At 33.6% G+C, this 22,494-nt stretch overlaps 1 protein-coding gene across 8 annotated transcripts in view; it reads left to right on the top strand.

Annotated features, from left to right (window-relative positions):
• The window catches only part of RNF111 (ring finger protein 111), a 77,431-nt gene extending 58,806 nt beyond the window's left edge, over positions 1 to 18,625 (top strand). For 2 of the 8 annotated variants that reach the window (XM_006182329.3, XM_014557290.2), the window contains exons 7-14: positions 1,721 to 1,979; positions 5,913 to 6,261; positions 8,092 to 8,244; positions 9,242 to 9,368; positions 13,011 to 13,103; positions 13,864 to 13,959; positions 15,161 to 15,288; positions 16,915 to 18,625. In XM_006182329.3, coding sequence (XP_006182391.1) covers positions 1,721 to 1,979; positions 5,913 to 6,261; positions 8,092 to 8,244; positions 9,242 to 9,368; positions 13,011 to 13,103; positions 13,864 to 13,959; positions 15,161 to 15,288; positions 16,915 to 17,032 — 1,323 coding nt within the window. In that variant the 3' untranslated portion in view covers positions 17,033 to 18,625. The remainder of the gene's footprint in view (positions 1 to 1,720; positions 1,980 to 5,912; positions 6,262 to 8,091; positions 8,245 to 9,241; positions 9,369 to 13,010; positions 13,104 to 13,863; positions 13,960 to 15,160; positions 15,289 to 16,914) is intronic. The other 6 variants (XM_032481081.1, XM_032481083.1, XM_032481082.1 and 3 more) reach the window with 6 other exon arrangements.
• Positions 18,626 to 22,494: the final 3,869 nt, after the last annotated feature.

The raw sequence follows: 22,494 nt of genomic DNA, 5'->3' as shown, positions 1-22,494 counted from the left end.
ATTAGGCTTGGCAACAGAGGAATTGCAGTGGTCATCTGACTCTCTATAGCCTACTGCACCTTTGGATATAGCTTCCTCTTTTGAGAGACTAGTTTAATTAGTGTTATGCATGACTTAAAATCTGCGTAAAGTAACATTTGCCATCTTGCTTATCCTCCTTTTTCCTTCTAGAATAAGAATTGAATGAACTGTTGGAATTGTGAGGAAGAGAGTTCTCTTTGTTAGTTTTTCCCCTTTTCTTTTTATTCTCTTCTTTTAACTTTACCCTTGGTTCCTTCTAGGAGGACCTTCACCCTACTTTACTCACTCTCTGGGAGTGTTCTTAATACTGACTGGAGAAGAAGATAGGAAATTTGTTCACCTTCATAGTATGTTGATATTCCAGTCCATTTGCCAAATTTTAGCCTAAATAGGAAAGAACAAAAAGAATTTGAAGCATAAGTAATAATTCACAATCTTAAAGTATTATTCTTAAACCTTATTTATCCAGAATGAGGGCATACATTGTATTTGCCAACTCAAAAGAAAGAGGCCAGATATTTACTTACTTGATTGTAGACACATAATATAGAAAATGAAAGTAGCTCTTCCTTTTCACCTTCCCACAGCTTCTCCTGTACCACCACTCCCCTTCCCTTTTAGCAGCCAGACTTAGCTTTTGTTTCTCTATCCTCTGAGCTGGGAGCCCATTGAAAGTACAAAGACCATTATGGTTCCTCACTGGACTCTCTTGTGTGACCTGGCCTTCTTATAAATGCATTACCTAGCTTTCTTCACCTCCAGCCCCTCAGCCTCCAGTATTGAACAGTTAGTTCCTGTATATGATTCCATAGTAACATCTTTATTTTATTTGATCACATTTTTAAAATTATAGCTACACTGAACACTAAACAAAGGCTTGTATTTAAAATACTTAAGAATATAATGAAGCAATCCTGTTTCTATAATCTGCTCTGGAATAGAAGGTAAAGTCTTTTACTTAGGAGTTTTTGAAGTCCTCTGGGGAAAAAGCTTAATTACTTTTGAGTAGAAACAGAATCTAGACTCTAGTCTATTTTCCATCTTAGTAAATGGGTCTTCCCTAAAATCATATAATCACATTCCTAATAAAAGAAATCATGGTTTAATCCTCCCCCCTTTTTTTTGACAAGTGAGAAAGGTTATGAGGCAAAGCTAGCTCATGGTTTGAATAATCTTAGGCCCGTTGTTATCTTGGATAATATTTGCACTATTACAGTTTCAGTTGAATGCTTGCTATGTACAGTTTAAAAACGGGACAGACAGGTTTTACCTGGAACCTTAATGTTTTCAGTGGTATAATTATGTTTTCCAAAGGAGTTGTAAATTACCAGTCAGAATTTTGGGGTAAAGGAGAATATGGAAGTATGGTTTTCAAGTTTTTCTCTCTAAGATCTAGATAATGGAAGAGAAACAGATCTTAAAATAATATATTAACTTTTGTTCATCTTACAGCATGATCTCATGCTTAATTTAAAAAAATTAAATTTCTAATTTATTACAATAATATAATAATTTTTACAATTCAAGATATACATAGTATTTTCTTGGTGCTCAGTAGGTCTTCACACAAAATTTTTACCAGTTTTAAATTCATAGGTTCTGTTTTTCTAGATTGTATTAGGAGTATTTTTGAAATATAACATGAAACAATGTTTTGACCAGATGTTAGAAAGATAAAGTATAGTTCCTCTTTATACAGCAGGCATTGCCAGTAGACCTGAGCAACAGTGGCATCAGAAGTCATGGAAGTGGTGGTTTTCATGGAGCATCTGCATTTGACCCCTGCTGCCCTGTTTCTTCTTCCCGAGCTGCAATCTTTGGCCATCAGGCTGCTGCTGCTGCCCCGAGTCAGCCGCTGTCAATAGATGGTTATGGATCAAGCATGGTTGCGCAGCCCCAGCCCCAGCCCCCTCCACAAGCCTCACTGTCATCATGTCGACATTATATGCCACCTCCTTGTAAGTATAAATAACAGGTGAAGAACTTAGAGGCATATAAATGAAGCATTGTATTCTCCTCCATGAAATAATCTTTCAATAATCCTAATTTATAAATTTTTATTATTTCCTTGGCCTAAGAATGGGGTGTATTTTCCCATTTCATCCTCCCTTTACCTCACATACCCAAAACAGTCTTCTAAGTAAAAAGAGCACATGTTGTTTTAAAAGGTCATGAAAATAATAAAAAAAAATCAGTTTGTCTATTTTACATTTTAACATCTAGATTTTAATATCTATGAACTCAAAGTACATTGAATAGCACCTTAGATTTCTAAAAAGGAAATTTTAAGGAATTTACATTTATCCTTTAGGAGTAAAAGGAAATCTGAATGTTTGGTAGCTGTTTCTATGCATAGGAAAGTAAATTTTGACTAAGAATGCTGAAGCTTAACTGAGGCAAAAGAGAAAATTCCTTGATAGAAAGCTTGCCATTTGCAGAAAGGTTTCTATACTCATTTGATGCAAGCATTCCATTCTAAAATAGAATCAGACAAGGGGGCAGCTGGGTATAGCTCAGTGGTAGAGCTCATGCTTAGCATGCACGAGGTCCTGAGTTCAATTCCCAGTACCTCCATTAAAAACAAAACAAAAAATGTCGGGAGCAAAAAAAAAAAAAAAAAAAGGAAGTAAAATGGAATCAGACATAGCTTTTCTAAAAAAATTGAAATCTATGAGCTATCATAAGAAATGAGAAATACCCTTAGTCTGTGTAACAAATATTTATTTACTACTCTGTTAAATCATAGATTAATAATAAAATAGAAACCTATTAAATACTTTGGTTTAAAAAAAACACTGAAAATTCATGCCAGAAGTAAACTAGAAAGTTGGCAAGGAAATTTACTTTGTTCTGATTACATGCAAGGGATAATTTTCAGTTAATGTATCTTAGATTTCTTCTTCTACTATAATCTTTAAAATCTAAGTCCTACGTACACAGCTAGAGTCAATCCAGAATTTGTACAGTGAAACCTGGTGATATATCATTTATCTTTTCAATAATGGAACTTAGAATTTTAAGTGTAAGGTAAAAAGCAGGTTTTGAAGCAGAGTTAGTTTTTGCAAATCATTGACCATTGGGCAAATTCTGTGAACACTGGTAAGATGTACAAGCTATTCTGTATTAGTTGTTGCTATTCATCTTTAATTGATCATCTTTTATTGGAAACTCAAAACGGGTGGTTTTCTGCGCCTCCCCTTTAAAAATAATAAATTAAAGCAATTTGTGAGTGTATCCATTCCTTTTTTAGTCCTAATAAAATAAATATTTTAGATTTAAACTTTTTTACTTTTATCATAAAAACAACTTATGTACATCCTAAGAAATGGAAACTGCAGAATGATATGAGAAAAAAATTTTTAATTGAAGTAGAGTCAATTACAATGTGTCAATTTCTGGTGTGCAGCACAATGTCCCAGTCATGCATATACATACGTATATTCATTTCCATATTTTTTCATTAAAGGTTATTGCAGGATATTGAACCTAATTCACTGTACTATACAGCAGAAACCTTTTTTAAAATCTGTTTTTATAAAATGAGAAATTAAAAACCCTTCTCTCTTCCCACTAATCCTAATACCTCAGAGGTAGCAACTGTTTATAGCTTATTATAAAACCTTTCAGAAATCTTCTTTGTACACACAAAAGTGTGTATATATATATATATGTCTCTTTAAAAAAATGGGATCATATGAAACATTGTATTTGCCTCTTGCTTTTTCATTTTTTGATTTTTGGGTTTTTTAATTTAATAATACATCTTAGATTTTTTTTCCATATTAGCCCCTAAAAATCTAGCTTATTGTTTTTAATGCTATCATCATATTCCATTATATATTAAATTACTCCTCTGTTGATGGACATTTAAATTGTTTGTAGTCTGTCTGTAGGATAACTTCCTGGGAGTGAAATTGCTAGATTTAAATGACATGTTGAACTTTTTAGGAAGCAAGGTCAAGGACTTTTTTTTTTAATCGGCAAGAACACATAAAATAGAGAAGGGAAATGGTTATGGGAATGCAGAATATGTCACCTTTGTACAGTGCGTATTTAGTAATTGCTTTGTTTAGATAATGAATTATAATGATGGCTGAAATTTTCACCACACACACAAAAAAGTGGTGACTATGTGAGGTGATGTTAATTAACCTGAGTGTGCTAATCATTTTACATAGTATCCAAATGTCAAATCATCATATGGTACACTTAAAATTTTTAGTTATATTTATTAATTATACCTCAATAAAGCTGAAAAAGAAATAAAATGAATGAGGAGTTAAATTAATTCATTCTAAAACAAAACTTCAAAGTTTTGTGATATTTGTGAATATTATTTCCTGTAATGATTATAGAAATAGAAAACTTTAAAGTGAAACTGGAAAAAAAATGCTCTAAATTTAAGGAAGGATATAGTTAACAATAATAAAACATAGTGACTCTTTCTGATAATCAAGAAGTACTGAGCTTTGTAACTTCTTGGAGTATAACATTGATTTGAAAATGTAACTTTTAGAAAATCAGTTTTAAAGTATGTCTCACAACTTATATTGAGCTTAGTGAAAGTTTCCTTTAAATACATGCTTGCAGTTTCCTTTGAAAATATGGCTGAATGACCTAACTTTCACCCCTGCTGCATGAATCAAAGAAGTTGATATTGAAGGCAATCATTCTGTAATGAAACTAGAGAATCACTATAACTCTGTACAATGCTACAAAGAAAATCTTCCAGATAAAATGAAATTAGGGTAAAATCCAAAGAGGAGACAAATGTATTTCTAGTAAACAGATGCACATCTTTTAGAGTAAGAGAGATGTGTATTCCTCTGAGGGACCTTTCAATAGTCACTTTGGAACATAAGAATTCAAAATGAAGAAATGGTCGAAGCCATTTTTTTTTTAAGGCTATTTTCCATGGCAGGTTCCTGGCAAATATCCCTCTTTCTTCTTAATATAGCACGGGAAAAAGCGTGGAGCAGAGATCAGCAATGAAAGAGTATCTTTGGAGACTTGTCTAGGAGGACTTGCAAGTTCCTTACCTCTCTGTAGTGCTCTATAACCAGTAAATCATAAAGGAAAACAAGATTTATATATTTATAAATATGTAATTTGTACATTTGACTACACAAAAGTGAAAAACTTGAATATGGCAAAATAAAATTAACAGAAGGCAATTTGAAAAAAAATTTATACTACCTCTGACAAAGCTTCCATGTATACAAAGAATACTTATTAATCAGCAAGAAAAAGGTAAATAATAGGCTAAGAATATGAATAGATAATTCAGGGAAGAAATGTAAGTGATTTATAAATACAAGATTTTTGTCCAATTAGCATTTTAAAAATTTAGTGATAATGTAGGAGTAATTAGGCAGAAACGCTTATGCACTGTTGATGGAAATTAATTATGGTCAGATTTTGGGAAGGATATTTTGTCAACTAATATCTGAATGTAAATTACTGCCTCAGACTCAACTACCTATAGGAATTTATGCTAGAGAAACTGTTGAGTAGTGTGTTGTGTGCATGTGCATGCATATATGAAAGAGAGTGAGCACAAGAGGAATCATACACACAGATGTTTATTGCAGCTTTGGGTTGCTTTCAATTTTTATCAATTGGTGATTTTGTCAATAAATTTTGATTCATTCCTGTAATAGAATGCTGTGAAGCTGTGCATGAAGTAAAGCTGTGTTATATTGACATGAGAAGATATCTAAGATTATTCAAAGAAGAAAGCAGGTTGCCAAGCAGAACTAAGCAGACTGAAGCATTGATAAAGTATTCATAAAAATTAAATACGTGCTAATATGTTTGTAAAATATAGTAGGAATGCATAATGCCAGTATATGCCCAACTCCATGGTGCCTATCCTTTTTTTTTTTTAACAGATGCTTCTTTGACAAGACCACTTCATCATCAAGCCTCTGCCTGCCCCCACTCTCATGGAAACCCTCCTCCTCAGACTCAGCCTCCACCTCAAGTGGATTATGTTATTCCTCATCCTGTACATGCTTTCCATTCTCAAATATCTTCTCATGCAACATCTCACCCTGTGGCACCCCCAGCCCCAACTCACTTAGCCAGTACGGCTGCACCAATCCCTCAGCATCTTCCTCCCACACACCAGCCAATTTCACACCATATTCCAGCCACCGCACCTCCAGCACAGAGACTGCATCCTCATGAAGTGATGCAGAGGATGGAAGTTCAAAGGAGGAGGATGATGCAGCATCCAACGTATGTTTTTTGTTTTTAAAAAGATAATCACACGTTATTTCTTCTCCTTCTATTTCTATTAGTCTTTAAAACTATAAAATCTTTAGAGTGATATAACTATACTAAATCCTCAACTCACTAGGAAATTCTTTACTAACCAGAATCTTTCTCTGTCTTATTCTGAGTTGTAGGTATTGACAAAACACATTTATATTGGGTTATTTAATGAAATCAAAGCATTTTCAGGATATGACTTGTGGTCATTTATTTTTACAAACCAATCTCTTGATTATTTCTTCAGTATTCCAAACTAAAGATTAATGTTAAAATTAAAGATCCTGAATAATAAGATATAAAGCTATTAAAGATTTAATTTGATTTATTTTATGTTACCAACCAGAGGGAAGAAGAGTATTAGTAGAATTTTCAACAACTGGCATTGAAACACCAGTCTTCTTACCTTAGTTTATTTATAAATTTGAATATTAAAATATCATATTCCCCAAACATTATGAAAAGACTGTAATTGAACTTTTTGTTTTCTTTTGAAAGTTCAAGATCTGATTTTCTTTCAATAATTTGCTTTTCCTGTTTATTTTATTTTTATTTTTATTTTGGAGGCAGGAGGTAATTAGGTTTATTTACTTATTTACTTTATAATGGAGGTACTGGGGATTGAACCCAGAACCTCATGCAGGCTAAGCACGTGCTCTACCACTGAGCTATACTCTCCCCTAACCAGGATCTGATTTTCTAATTCAGGGCAACATACTTTGTTGGTCTTACTCTGCCTGTCTGTTTTTGTAAATAAAGTCTTATAGGAAAGCAGCTACACTTATTTATGTATGCATTGTCTGTGGCTTCTGTCATGTTACAACAGCTGGGTTAGGTAGTTGTGACAGAGACCACGTGGCCTATAGAGCAAACCATTCTAACTACTTGGCCCATACAGGATGCTCACAAAACTCTCCATCTAATTAATGACCTGGAACTTGTGTAACTTCTTCCTTTACTTACATAACTTAAGATTATATTCAGAATGTCTGGTTATTGCTGTCGTTCTAGTATAGTGACCCTTTATACAGAAAGTTGCCAATTTAACATTCATATCTTCCAGTGTCTGGAAAATTACTTGTTCTAAATCATTAAGATTAGACATGCAAAATCTATAAATGGGTTCAAAACTGTTAGAAATTAAGAATTATATAAAAAGTGAATCTCTGAAACTGTTTTTCTTTTAAGTGCCCTTTGTCTAGAACTTCATGACCATTTACAGTAGTATATTTGACTTTATACTACAAAGAGAAAATGTAATAAGCTGGGATGCCAAATAAAGAGTGTGAATGGAGCTAATACCAGTTTTTTCCAGATATGTTGACATGTATTTGCATGTATTTGAAAAAATGCACAAGGTTAAAATTTTTTTTAATACAAGGTTTATCCATTAAAATGGATGAATGTTATTACAATATAAAAGTGAAGAAAATAGTTTCCATTTTCCTGCCTTGTATGTTTATATAAAATAACTTCTTTAAGCATTTGCTGTAGTATTAATTTTTAAAATATTTTCATTTAGCTCCTGTTATTCTATTTGAAATATCTCTTGTATGGAAGATATACAAAATGATGTTAAAACTCTCTTTTCCCTTGGATGATGTTTAAATTGGAGGCATTTTTATAAATGAACAGTGAGAATTTGTGGGATTATGGTTTATTGATTTATTAATAATTAAATTATATTCTTTAATTGTTAGAGAATTAATTTCATCACTAATCTATAGATGTTTGTAATATTAATACTAGACTGTTTTTTCTACATTAAGAAATAACCAATTATTCAATTATTTCCAGTGGTCTTTTTGTGTTCTGTGTTTCCAGGCGGGCACATGAACGCCCCCCACCCCATCCACATAGGATGCACCCAAACTATGGTCATGGGCATCATATTCATGTGCCTCAGACTATGTCTTCACATCCTCGACAGGCTCCAGAGAGATCTGCCTGGTCAGTATTGTGTTTATTTCAAAGCTATGCTCAGTAGTTTATGATTAAAAACTTGGAAGAGATACTCTGTGGTGGAATGCCATACAGAAGGGTGATGTGGAGAAACTGAATTCCAGCTTAGCTGTGAAGCACTGTCTCTGGCAAGTCATAGAGACCTGGAGAGGAGAGTAGGAGCTTGAGTTCTGGGGCAGGGAACCATGTCAAATAGGAGTAGTGGCTTTGTTGTTGTTTTTCAGGTATCTACCATCAGAAGTTAACTCTAAATGGACCCTAGTTTTCACAACTTCTTTATCGATGCCCCTCCCAACCTTTGAACTCAGATTTGCTTTTCAACCACTAACCCCTGGTGTTCTCAGTGAAATTCAGCCTGCGTCTTCCTAGGCTTGTTTCCTAGAGAAGTGGAAGCAGATTTACATTAATTTTCTTTCTGGATCCGTTGTTTGTAGGTAGTCGTTCAGATCTTGTTCCACAGTAACTTTTGAGGCAAAACAGAAAATGAGAATACATAAATGAAGATTTGGCACTTAACCAATTTTATTCTTTCTAAAATTTTGTTTACCCTTGCTTTATAAGGTATAGAAGTGTCTACTCTTGTAATTATCCTTGATGCCAACAACCCAGAGACACTACCCAACAAATGAAAGCCCTGGGAGCAACATTCATGTAAACTCTATTCTATACGCTTCTCAAGTAGAATGAGACTTTTAGATTGGAAGGAACCTTAGGGGCCATGCATTGTATTTTCTTCCTTTGTAAGATGTGAAACTGAATGCAAGCTTTGCTCCTCATGATCATAAAATAGAATTTTTGAGTTTTAATTTCCAAAATGAACTTGAAATTATTAGTTATATCCTTTGGGCTAAATTATCTTTTTTTCTCAACTAAGTTAAGAAACTTCAGGTTACTTTTAAAAATGTAAACATACTCCCCCCATTTCTGTTGAAAATAAAGACAGTGTGAGGATGTCTCAAAGTTAAGCTGTTCTCATCCTTGTCAGGGAACTGGGAATTGAAGCTGGAGTGACTGCAGCTACTTACACGCCTGGAGCATTGCATCCTCACTTGGCCCATTACCACGCACCACCTCGACTTCATCACTTACAATTAGGAGCTCTTCCTTTAATGGTAAAATACGAAAACTTCAAAATTCTGACATATTCTTTGAAAACTATTCTTCCTTTTCTAAATTAAATATTTTACTGAAAATATTTTTAACATATTAGTTGTTGATAGATGTTTTAGTAGAGGTTGAGAATTATTATTAGATGGGAATTGTCCTATATAAAGGTATTAGATATATTAGAATATGTATTTGTATTTGCATTTATACCAAGATGGCAGTCTTGATCCGCTCTCTCTAGAACGTGTGCTTTATTTTGTTATAAGTGATAATGGGTCTGTTCTGATGCATTCATACTTTATTTTCTGATCAGCAGAAGGACTATACTAATTCTGTACATCTGGTTTGAACAGGTTCAGATTTTTGTTAATACCAATTTGAGTCCTAAAGAACAAGTTTAGCATAAATTGAGTCTTCTCTTTATAATACATATTATGCAGTAGAGAGAGGTGAATAGTTTTGTCTTGTGTGGGTAGAGGCACTGCAGAGGTTTCCAAGACACTTTATTATACATGCAACTTCTAAACAGGCTTTGGAATTGAAAATGATGATTTAAAGTGGTTACAGTACGTTAAGAGCTTTTAAATAGCATAAGCACAAGGAACTCCAAGTAAGTTGGTATTTCTACATCTTAGGGGTAAGGATCACTCAGCAGTGAGAAATCTGCCCTGCCAAGAATCTAGGACTCGGGAAAGGGGAATCTCTTTATCACATTTTTGTGGTTAAGTGATTTAATCAGGTTGTAGTAGATAAACCGCTACCTCATCTGTGTGGAAAATAGATTTCAGGGTAGGAGGAAGGATCCTAGTTAGGACATTATAGTAGAAGAGATAAAAGTTGGTGAATGCCTGGACAAAGGCTGTGGCAGTTGGCATAAAAATGATGGGATACATTTGAATAATATTTAGGATGACTCCCAGATGTCTAGCTTAGGTTATTAGGTATATGCTGTTGCCATTCACTAAACTGGAAACTATTAGGTGAGGGTTTAGGGAAGGAGTTAGATGAGTTAGGTTTTGGACATACTGAATCTGAGATAACTGTGTATCAAGGTGGAATGTCCAGTATGAAGTTAAGTGTATGGGCTTGACCTGCAAACTATAAACGAACAAGTTCATACTGTATAGCACAGGGAGCTATATTCAATATCTTGTAGGAATTATGGTGAAAAAGAATATGAAAACGAATGCATGTGTGTTCATGTGACTGAGCATTGTGCTGTGCACCAGAAATTGAGACAATATTGTAAATTAACTATACCTCAGTAAAAAAAATATAAAAACTATATATAAATATACATATATAACTATATATAAACTGATATCCAAGTTAAAGATAGGTTGTGATCTATCAATATATAATATATATGTGTCACATATCTGTCATTATATATATAAATCTATGGAAGAGGATTAAATTCCAGGAAAAATGTTCAGACTGACAAGAGGTTGAAAAAACCTTGGAGAATAATAATTCTATATTTAAATGATAATACTGTAACGTAAAACAAAGGATGCTAAGAACCATCTAGAGAAGTTGAGGAGAAACCAGGTTAGAATAATGTCAAAATAATATGGTCAGTAGTGTTTCACCACAAAAAAATAAAGCTTAAAAAATGTTGAGTGCATGTGGCATTGAGTGGTTATATTGGTAGTTTTTGTCAGAGTGATTTCAGTATGGTGAGGAATGGAGATGGGGTGTGTCCTAGATTACAGTAAGGGAGGTGAAAATGTGGAGATAGTGAACATGAGCTATTTGCTTTATAAACTTGGCAGTGAAGGGAAAGTGGGAAATAGTGTTCGAATTTGTTCCAGCTTAAAGAGGTGATTTGAGTTTAGAGAAACTTGAAAGTAATTTTAGAAATGCATATTAAAACAAGGTGATAAAGTTGTTACAAAATATACAAATTTTAGGTTTAAGACAAAACAGCATTAGAGAGGACTTGTTTGAAGATATAAAAGAGAGGGGTGGGTAGCAGTTAATTAAGGATGACCCAGGGTGGGGAAGCAGGAGAAGATGGGCACAGGTGATAGAGCTTATCTTTGAATAGGAAAAAGAGGAAGGTCACCCATGAAAACTAGAGGGAGGGGTTAGGGAGGGTTACAGGATATATGTGGTGTAAGTATGTGGGGGGCAGGGGCTTTTGATTTATCCTTTTTCTTGGAGATGTGTAGGAAGTTAGGTTATCTGCTTAAAGCTGGATACTGTTGATCTTGATTATAAGGAAAGTTGCAGATATTTAAATAATAGGGTATTTGAAGGTGAAAAGTTATTGCTCACTTTAAATTCTTTTCCACATATGAACTGTCTTTTAAAGCTATAAAACTGCTAGGGGTATGCTGTGATTCAGTGCTGATTAAAAAATAATTTGGGAGATTTATTTATACAGATGAAAGAATGGTGCTCTGTCCCAGAATCTCCCTTTCCTAATACTATGGTCAACTCTTGTTAGTCACCATAGTTATGTTCTATAAAGTTCTGCAAACGCTGAGGAAGCAAATATTGAACTTTTATTCCCCAGATAAATACAGTGCTAGGTTACTGCAATCCTTTGGTCACAACCAGTCAGTTGATATATAACCTTATTTTAATGTGTATTTCTGATTGAAGACACTATATTTGACATATACTGTTGATTCATCAACATTGAACTCGTGACCAGCAACACCATAACTCAGGCCTGAAAGAAGCTTTATCAACACATATTTTCTCCATAAGGCATATCACAGCCTTCTTGCACTGAGGAACACTAGCCAGCACTTTAAGTATTATGTTTGGGGGTCATCTTAAACAACAAAGTTACCTATAAAAAGCACAAAAATGTGAAAAACATTGCACTACATAGACTGCAAAAAAGACTTGTTTACAGTGTAAGAGCTGAAACAGGTAAGCAGAGTCTTGTTTCTACCTCAGCTGAGGACATACATGTTGGGCAACTCAAATTTTTTGCTGTGCTGTGCAGGTCCAAGAATGACAGTGAGAGCACAACTATTAATTTTAGAGTTAGAAATAAATTCTGTCAAGTAGGTGAATTCACAAAAGAGATCCATGAACATGAATAATGAGGATTGGCTATACCTAACAAATATTTAGAAAATTTAAACTTTATTTTAACTTTTAAACTGTTAAAACTTTCACTAACAGAACCAAACCGAAAAAGGAGCAAGGGTACCTTTGGCTAATATAGAGTTAGGGGAAGGCAAATAAAATTTTTATCTTGAAGTTAAGTTTTGTTGGAAATTTTTATTCATTTTTATATCTTAATACCATTCAATTTCTCTGAAATTGACCAGAAATTATGAAAATTTTGCTCTTTATACATTTAGGCTACTAAGAGCATCAGTCTTAGGTTTGAGTATTTTCTACTTAAGATTCTTTGTGCAAAATAAATCAACTTAGAATAAACCTGTTATGAAATAGCTATTTCTTTTTTCCCTTCTGATTATAATTCAGTAGTATTATAAAAGAAATTATTTTTGAAGAGGAATCTCTCTTACAGAATGCTCCTTTGGAGTTGTGTATACTTACTGAAGTTGAATTTTGTGAGTAGTTGAAAGGAGAGAATTGAGTGTCTGAATTATTCAATGTTAACAGTAAAACTTGGGCCTATTCTTAACTGATATAGCCTATCTCTTCTATTAAAATAGGTTCCTGACATGGCAGGCTATCCTCACATTCGTTACATTTCATCAGGATTGGATGGAACATCATTCAGAGGTCCTTTCAGGGGCAATTTTGAGGTATGTAGTAAAATTAATGATATTTGCTACAGTGTCTTTCATGCAAAGAAAGAATGTATGTATTATTAGTATTTGTAACTGTAGGATCGCTACAGTGGCTGGGGATCAGAAGGCGGCAGTAAAAAATGTCTGAATTTCTGATTTTGCCTCTAGGGATTATTGTAGAAGGGTTTGTAAGCAGTATTAATCTTAGTGTCAAAAATTATTCAAGTATTTAAAGAAGAGTGAAATATCTAATATAGAACAGAAATTTATTAAATTAATCTAAATATCAGATAAAGAACCATACCACTAAATGTGGGAGAAAAACCTTAATGCTTTCAGTCCAAACTTAATTTTTAGAGAAGCATTGCTGGAAAAAAAGAAATCTCAGTAATTCACTTTGTAGCTAAATATCTTCTTTGAATTTTATGTAAAGTTTTGTTTCTTCATGTCAGCTTGGAAATTGGAGTCAGTGGATCTTAGAACTACTGTTTGATTTGTTTCCCTGTTTTACTAGAGTGATTTCGTCCTCTACGTGCATACATGCTTACTGACTTGTGTAGTACCATGTGGTAGTATTACATTGCCCTAGTCTGTAAGGATAACGTTGCCATGCACTTTAGTAAGCTGAGAGAGAATTATACACAGCCATTTGCCTTAACATATATGGCTTTTGAACATTCTATTTACATTGCACATTTTGGCTTTTACAGTATTGACAGTGCTATTCAAGAAATAATCATTCTGGCTTTTAATACTAGTCATTCTTCACCTTCAGGAACTTATTCATTTGGAAGAAAGATTAGGAAATGTTAATCGTGGAGCATCCCAGGGGACAATTGAAAGATGTACATATCCACATAAATACAAAAAGGTAAGAATTTATTCTCTGAAATACCTACATTATTATTGAAGTGCATAATATTTATTACTATGGACTTTCTCATAATATATATGAAAGCATGTGTGACACTTCTGAAAATTGTAAAGCACTGTAGAATTTAAAGAATCTTTTGTTCAGTAAACTTACCTGTTGAGTGCCTACCAAAAAAATAAAAAAGAAAAATTTAAAAAAGAAAATAAAGATATTATGGACTTTCTTTGGGTTTATGGAGTCTAGCAACTACATTTTTTATTACTGAAATAATACATGCATATGGTTTTTAAAAAATTGAAAGTATGAAAATACATATTCTGAAGTCTCTTACCCTGCAATCCTGGTCTTCCTTCCCAGAAGAAAAATAATGGTTAAAGATTTCTTATGTAATCTTCCACATATGTTTATGCATTTATAATAATGTGCATATGTATATATTTTTCTTCCACTTTGAAAAATATCACAAAGGAGTTAATATGCACACGGTTTTATACATTTTCGTTTCATTCTATATCTGCACACACAGATCAGCCACATTCTTTTTAATAGCTTATACAAAATGCCATCATACAGTAGTACCATAATTTAACTAGCCAGTTATTTTGATGGATATTTAAATTGACCTACATTTCTTGTATTGTACCCTCAATTCCGTATGTAGTATTCCAGCTAGAAATTATGGAGTAGACATGTTAAATAAATGTTTTTCAACAAACAACAAAGTTCTATAGAGAAAAATAAAGTATTAAAATTATTATTCTTTGTATTTTTCATTCTTTCTCTAAGAATAATAATGAGGTGTTATTAAATTTAAGTTCTTTCAACTGTCTAAACTAATTAACATTAATTTTTTAATTAATTAATGTTATTTGAAACATTTATTACTAAAATAAAGTGTTCTAGCTGTGGTCATGATGGGACAAAAATAGTGTATATTATCCTAATGGTGGATTAAAAATGAGAAATTTCAAACTGATGAATTTCTGTTGCTTTCAATTTTGCTTTTGATGCTGATTATGTAAGTGTCTTAAAAGAACACTTAGTTGATGATTGTCACTTAATTCATCCACTAATTCATGAGAGTTGTACCTGGGGTATAAGTTGTGGGTGAATGGGTGGTTTTGTTTTGTTTTGTTTTGTTTTTCAAATAAACGCAGACTTTACTCAGTTGTTCAATAATGTCATCTCTACTAATAAGGTAACAACTGATTGGTTCTCACAGAGGAAACTGCACTGCAAACAAGATGGGGAAGAAGGGACTGAGGAAGACACAGAGGAAAAATGTACTATCTGTTTGTCTATTTTAGAGGAAGGTGAAGATGTGAGGTAACTAGACATTAATTATCTAAAATCCACTGTCAAAACTACACAAGAGATTTTGTTTGAAAGTAGACCAGAAACCAAATAAAGATTAGTCCTGGCATAATTGTATATTACCGGTTTCTGAATTGCCTTCTTATTGTGAGTGAATGAAAGAATAAAAAGATTAAAGTCTATGTATTTCCAACAAAGGTGGGGATAGGAAATATACTCCCTGTTTTAGGCCACACCACGACTTGGCCAGGGAAATTTTGTGGTCAAAATTGTCCTCCATAAATCTTGCAGAAAGTAGAATTTGAGAAGCTTTGGAAGCCAAGACAGTTAGATTAATGTATTCTCCAAAACTTTAAGAGGGGGGATCCAGATTAGCTCCATGCTGTTGTTTTATAGCATCTTTTATAATCTTGTCCTAAAATTTCCTCTCAACTTGTCAGACTGTTTTCTTCTTGCAACTTTGTGACTTAGAAAATATTATTATGCTAACCAAATATTAATTTTAGGCTTTTCTTTTTATAATCTCCTAAATAATTGTTTTGTTCCTATTCTGGTTTTTCTAATGTAACATAATCTTATATGAAACAGGCTCTATAACATATATAACAACTTTATAGTAATTTTGTTGCCCTAGTTTATAAGGAGAGCTTTATCATATTTCTTCACTTGGCTGAGAGAGGAAAAAATTATAAACAACTCTCTACCATACCACATACAGGCTTATTTGAAAACTGTATTTCCCGTGACGATTTATAAATATGGATAATATTTTTAACAATAATTTTGACAGTATTGTGCCAGGAGTAATTGGAACACCTCCTTTTAGCTACTATTGTTGCAAAATGTTAGGAAGTATGAAAATGTATGGCAACTCTTAACAGTGGATGGAAGTAGAAAAGGACACTTAAGTCAGTAACTTTTATCCTACTGTTATAGATTTAATATTACCCTGTTATTGCAAGGAAGCTTTATTTCTCAATTTCTAATTGATAACTTAGTGTAGCGTACAAAGTAAACATCTCTTTTAACCTACTTTTAAAAGAGTAGCATAATATTAAGTGGATAATATCACATGAAAACAATCTCAAACAATCTTATTGACCTTTAGTCAATCACGGGCTTAAAGTTTAATGTATAAAGATCCTCTAAACAGAAAGTAATATTATTATTAAGACAATTTTTAATCAGTATGACATGGCTGCTATATATTTACAACATTAAGTTCTAAGGTTTCTGAGAGAAAATTAAATATTTTTGAAAGTACTTCACAAATGTAATAATTTGATATTAAAAATATATTTGCAGTATTATATTACATGGACCATATTGCCATCTCCATTGCATTGGCAGATCATGTATAGAAACAAAGTTGGAATAATTGCCAGTGTAGTTGTTCTTAAAATTCTTGAGATTTTATATAATTTGATTCCATAGCTGTGACAGTTAACTATATCGCTCAGTGTTAATTTAATGTAGGTGTAACTCTCATTAGAGAGGATTTTTTTTTTACGTAAGAGAAAGAGGTTTAGTAACTTCAAAATATGACTGAATTATTACATGTATCATTTGTTTAAAAATACATGCCATGTGCAGTTGTCATAAAACTAACTTGCTTTTTGTTTTGTTTGCCTATAATAGACGCCTTCCCTGTATGCACCTTTTCCACCAAGTGTGTGTTGACCAGTGGTTGATTACCAATAAGAAGTGCCCCATATGCAGAGTGGACATTGAGGCCCAGCTGCCAAGTGAAAGTTGACACCATGTTTCAGAACTCTTGCCCCCACCCCTCATTCCCATCCTCCTGGTACTGCAGTCAACCAAAGATGGCATGACTTACCTGCGCAGATTTGGAAGCCTTGAACTTAGAGTGCTGTCTCTGCTATATGGTACAACTAATGCTAGACCTACAGTTTATGTATACAGTTGATTTTGATGTATTTATAAAAGCTTTTTTTTCTAGATTTGACATTTTTCCTGTATCATTTTACTGTATTTTTGCATGGTTCCTTGTATTGCATTTCTTTGCACATATTATGGGCTTATGACCCTAAACTTGCAGGCAAGATTAGCTGCTTTAGTAAGTAGAATTTTGTGGTCTTTTTGTTTTTTACATAGTACCAGGTCTTGAGAATTATGAATTTTTTTATCCATTACTAACCTTTAATTTAATCAATCATGTGCTTTAGTTTAATGTGTAAAGATCCTCTAGAAGATGATAATATTGTGTATTAAGACATTCCTTAATTAGGACAAAATGGCTGCTGTATATTTACAATATGGAGTTCTGAGTTAAATACCACCCTTAATACTGGGAACAGAACACAAACCATATTCAATCAGATGCAGGTGGTATTCACATCACCAGAGTGATCAATAGAAATTTTCTTGGTGTATCCTTTTCCTTTCAGCACAATGCAGATAGAGTTGAATATTGATATCATACATTTAGACTGCTGTTCTGATTGTATTTATCTTTTTTCCTACATCGTTTAGAACTTTATTTCCCAGATTCAATTTTTGCTGCTGTGAAACAGCTCTGATGAACACTAAATATTAATTTCAATTAGCTGGATTGTATATACTTGCAGATTTAATGAAATTTTAGGGAAATTGAAGAAGACATGTAGAATTTTATTCAGTCTTCTGCTAAGCACGTATAGTAAAGATATCTGCTTATGTTGATTTTATAAACACATTCAGTCAGGATTTAGAATTGCAGTCATTGGCAGGTATCTATGCATTCATAGAACTACTAAAGGTCCCAGGATCACTTTTAAAGGGATTTTTATTAGTTTAAAGACAAATAAAGTCAGCTGAATTACATGTCTCTTGTTTTATTTCTCTTTAAACTTGAAAACAGTAAATCTGCAGATACTGTGAGGCACAAATTATACTGTCAACCTACTGTTGCTCTGGTTTTAGACTCCCACTTCATACATTACCAAGAGTCGATCACTGATATAAAAGTTTTAATTTCTATAGTTAAAATTTACTGCATAATATAGAATATTAAAGTTAAGTTAATGTACTAACATTTCTCCTTTGGAGAAAGTTTTAATCCACTTCAGGATGCATATTATCAAGATACTTTCATATACAGGATAGCCTAATTTTATTTGTCTAAATATGCTTAATACACCCCAGATTGCAAATGCATCAGTCAGTAACATCACTGTCTGTATGTGGAAGACATGTTCCCATGGATCATATGTGAAGATGTCAATAAGCTTGCATTAAGCCACCTGCTTTGTAAGTGGATTGATTAATAAATAACTTATATTTCTATTGTCTTTGTGTTTCATAATTAGTTTTTATAAAACAGTTTATATTAAATATCTTGGAATTCAAACATAGTGATTTCACTCAAGTTGATACTTGCATAATTTGTTGTTTGTATTCATTCAGTTATGACTGCTTGCCCCTTTTTTGGTATTGGTAAATGTTACACTGATTTTGTCAAAATCAACGTGCTTCAACATAGAATGTGTAGAGATGGAGGATGGAGTATGGTTAAGAGATTTGGATATAAAATACTATTTTTAAAAAGAATACTTGATTAAGCTACAGTTGTAGAAGGGTGTAGCGGGGAGACAGAAAGGAGACTTATGTCTGCCATCTTACTGGGAAAAAGAGCTAGTAGCCTGTGTTGGATGTAGGACTTTACCACTGGAAAACTCAGGGTCCATGCTGAGAGATAAGACAGGGAGAATACTATACAATGGAGTCCTCTTGATGTTCCCCAAAACACAAGTACAGATAGATTTCTCTATTTTTTAGTATTACATGAGATTTAGATACACAACTACCTGTTGACTTGTTTAATAATTGCTACTGATTTTTTTAATACAGATAAAGCGTCATTACTTTAAAATGTATTTAATGCAAGTATTCATAGCATATACCTGAACTGTTAAAGCAGGAACTTATTAAACTACTACAGTTAATTACAGAAAAATGTGATTAGTAATGAACCAAGTAAGGAAGAAAATAATTTTTAGTATTTTAATTTTTTGTGCTTTGTTTTGGTGTCTTCCATATCCTGCTATATCTTATGTCAAAATGAAAATTTCAGTGATAGCTGTCCAAATACTTTAAAATTCTTTTGTCAGCAAATTCTTATTTTCATTGTTAATACACAAATGATAAACTGATATTTAAAATATATTTCTTATTTGGTGACTTTATTTTAGCTTCTAGCACACTTCATCATTTGAACCATAACAATTTGACATACAGAAAACCAGCTCTGTTTTTAAAATGGTATTTGTAACACAAATTAAAGTGTAAACTCTGTGGACATTTCTAGTTTTTCATGAATGAAAATAACTTAATTCTATAGGAAATGCATCCTGATTTCTAATTTATCTTCCAGAAACCTCTGGAAACACAGTAAATTTTCTTGCTTATTCAGGACTTCACATGTCACAGTATTGGGTATATCCAGGTTGAAATACTTTCTCTCAGTTAAAGATTTCAGTCATTTCCCTAAATTTAAACATTATGTCCAAAACAACTATTTATTTCTTAAAAAAATAAATGTTACTAATTTTGTGGTTGGGCTTGCTGGGGACAATTTCTTTTCTCTCCTGTGTATTCTGAACAAATTCAGAGGCCACACATAGGATCTTCTGAAGTTGTGAAAAGAATATAGGATTTAATGTCAGACTTGGGCTTTAAACTGTGTAAGCTCAAAACAACTTAAGCTTTCTGAGCAGCATCTTATCTATAACAGAAATGGTTTGTTATTGGAATTAAATGAGATACTGAGTGTAAAGAGCTTTGCATATAGTACATCCTTAAGAAAATACATTCCCCTGATGCTCACTCCATCCCACTCCACCACCCAAATAGCCTTGCCTTTGCGAGGTGCTGAACCATAGATCAGTATTTGCTGCTAATCTTTCTCTTACTGAGAATAAGCAACAGATTACTAGGTAAGAAGGAACAATCCTTTTCAGCTCTTCTCTGACGGGTTGAAATTTTCCTTCTGCTGGAGGAATGGAAGATTCCCAGCACATGTGCTTGCTTGCTTTCCTTGCCTTGCAATCACGACAGGCACGTAGTTGCCCATAAATGCCATCCACTGCTGTGTTTTAGGCAGCTACTTAACTGCCATTGGATCAGAATTGGCACAAGATTTGAAACCTCTTTCACTTAAAGAAAATTTCATGGAGAAATTAACAACTAGAATTTCTCATTCACTCCTAATGTTACTCCTCATCAAATTGTGTTATGCAGGGATTGGGTGCCCATTAAGGGTTAATTAAACACACTACTAAGCTGTCAGTGTTGTATTAGCTGCTTCTAGGCTTTGAATAGGCTGGTAGTTATGACTGAGAGAGCATTTGGAAGTTACGGGTTTCCAGGACAAGATTTTTTTTTTAATTGAAATATAGTCAATTTACAATGTTGTGTTAACTTCTGGTGTACAGCATATATATATATTCCTTCTCATATTGTTTTTCACGGTAGGCCATTACAAGGTATTGAATATAGTTCCCTGTGCTATATATACAACAGGACTTTGTTGTTTATCTATTTTATATATAGTAGTATCTGCTAATCCCAAACTCCTGATTTATCCCTTCCAACCCCCTTACCCGCTAGTAACCATAAGTTTGCTTTCTGTCTGTGGGTCTGTCTCTGTTTTGTAAATAAGTTCACTTGTGTCCTTTTTCTTTTTCTTTGTTTTTAGATTTCACATGTAAGTGATAATGATATTTTTCTTTCTCTTTCTGGCTTATTTCACTTAGTATGACAATCTCCAATTCCATCCATGTTGCTGCAAATGGCATTATTTTATTTTTTATAGCTGAGTAGTATTCTGTTGCATGTGTACACCACAACTTCTTTATGGTTTCCAGGAGAAACTTTTAATTAGCCCAAATTTCATGTCTCTTTCAATCCTTTATCACTACAAAGAATGGTTAGTTTCACTAACTGCTAATTTTCATTGTGGACTCTCTGAGTCAGTTTTGCTTTAGATGGTAATATTCAATATTTGTTTAGGGAAAAACTTTGGATGGTGTAAAATTCTACAGATTGTTATTGATACATTGTGTACTAGAAAGGAAGAATTTGGGTTCTGCCATGGCCTGTGTGTCTAATAACACAGCTCAAGATACTCAGATTTCCATTCTGACCTGTTACCTTAGTGATTCTGTTTTTTAGATTCTGAAGAGCCTCGGTAAGAGGAGTGTTTGACAAGGGAATTGGAAGAGATATGGTAAGTCTCCCATCCACTGCATACCAGTCTGACTTTTAAAAGGAATGAATGTATTTCACTGAACTGTATCTAGACTACCATACTGTTAGTTTTTGCTCAAAGAGTAAGTTGTGGTGGACTTGGGTTCCTAGAACTTCATTGTTAGCTACACGCTCCCCTAACCCTAAATACTTGTATTATTTATTGCTGTGAAAGTTATTGCTTGGTAACCCTGAAACTTAGTGGCTTAAACATCAAGATCTAAAGTTTCTGTGGGTCAGGAATTTGGGAGCAGCTTAGCTTGGTGCTCCTGGCGCAGGGTGCCTCATGATGTTACAGTCAAGATGATAGCAGGTGCTGCAGTCATTTGAAGTCATTGCTGCATCTGGATGATCTTTGTCCAAGATGCCCACTCCCATGGCTATTGATAGGAAGCTTCGGTTCCTTACTGGCTGTTGGCCAAGAGACCTTAGTTCCTTATTATGTGGGCCTCTTCATAGGGCTGCTCAAATGTCTTCACAGCAGGGTAGCTGGCTTCCCCAGAGCAAGTGATCCCGGAGAGAGCAAGGAGGATTCTCCAGTGACATTTTTCATCTAGTCTCGGAAGTTACATATACTCTTTCATTTCTGCCACATTATATTCATTAGAAGCAAGTCACTAAATATAACCTATACTCAAGAGGAGTTGATTAAGTTCCAACATTTGAAGCTATAGCAAGAATTTGTGCATATATTTTTAAAACACCACAGTTGGTGGGGAGAGGGGAGGGTATAGCTCACTGGTAGAGCACATGCTTAGCATGCATGAAGTCCTAGGGTCAATTTCCAGTACCTCCATTAACATAAACAAAAGCCTGATCCCTGCCTCCCCAAATAAACAAAAAGATAAAAACAAAACACCACAGTTAGTAACCCTCTTATCCCCTTTGTCAAGACCCAGTCTTCAGATACCGGGACTTCTGTGGCCAGAAATTCTATCAGACCGGCTTCAGTGCTTCCCAGGTCTCTCAGTT

Source organism: Camelus ferus, chromosome 6 (genome assembly GCF_009834535.1).
Source record: "Camelus ferus isolate YT-003-E chromosome 6, BCGSAC_Cfer_1.0, whole genome shotgun sequence".
NCBI lineage: Eukaryota > Metazoa > Chordata > Mammalia > Artiodactyla > Camelidae > Camelus > Camelus ferus.
Note: the sequence above shows the minus strand (reverse complement) of the source record. Positions and strands in the feature narration are given on the sequence as shown.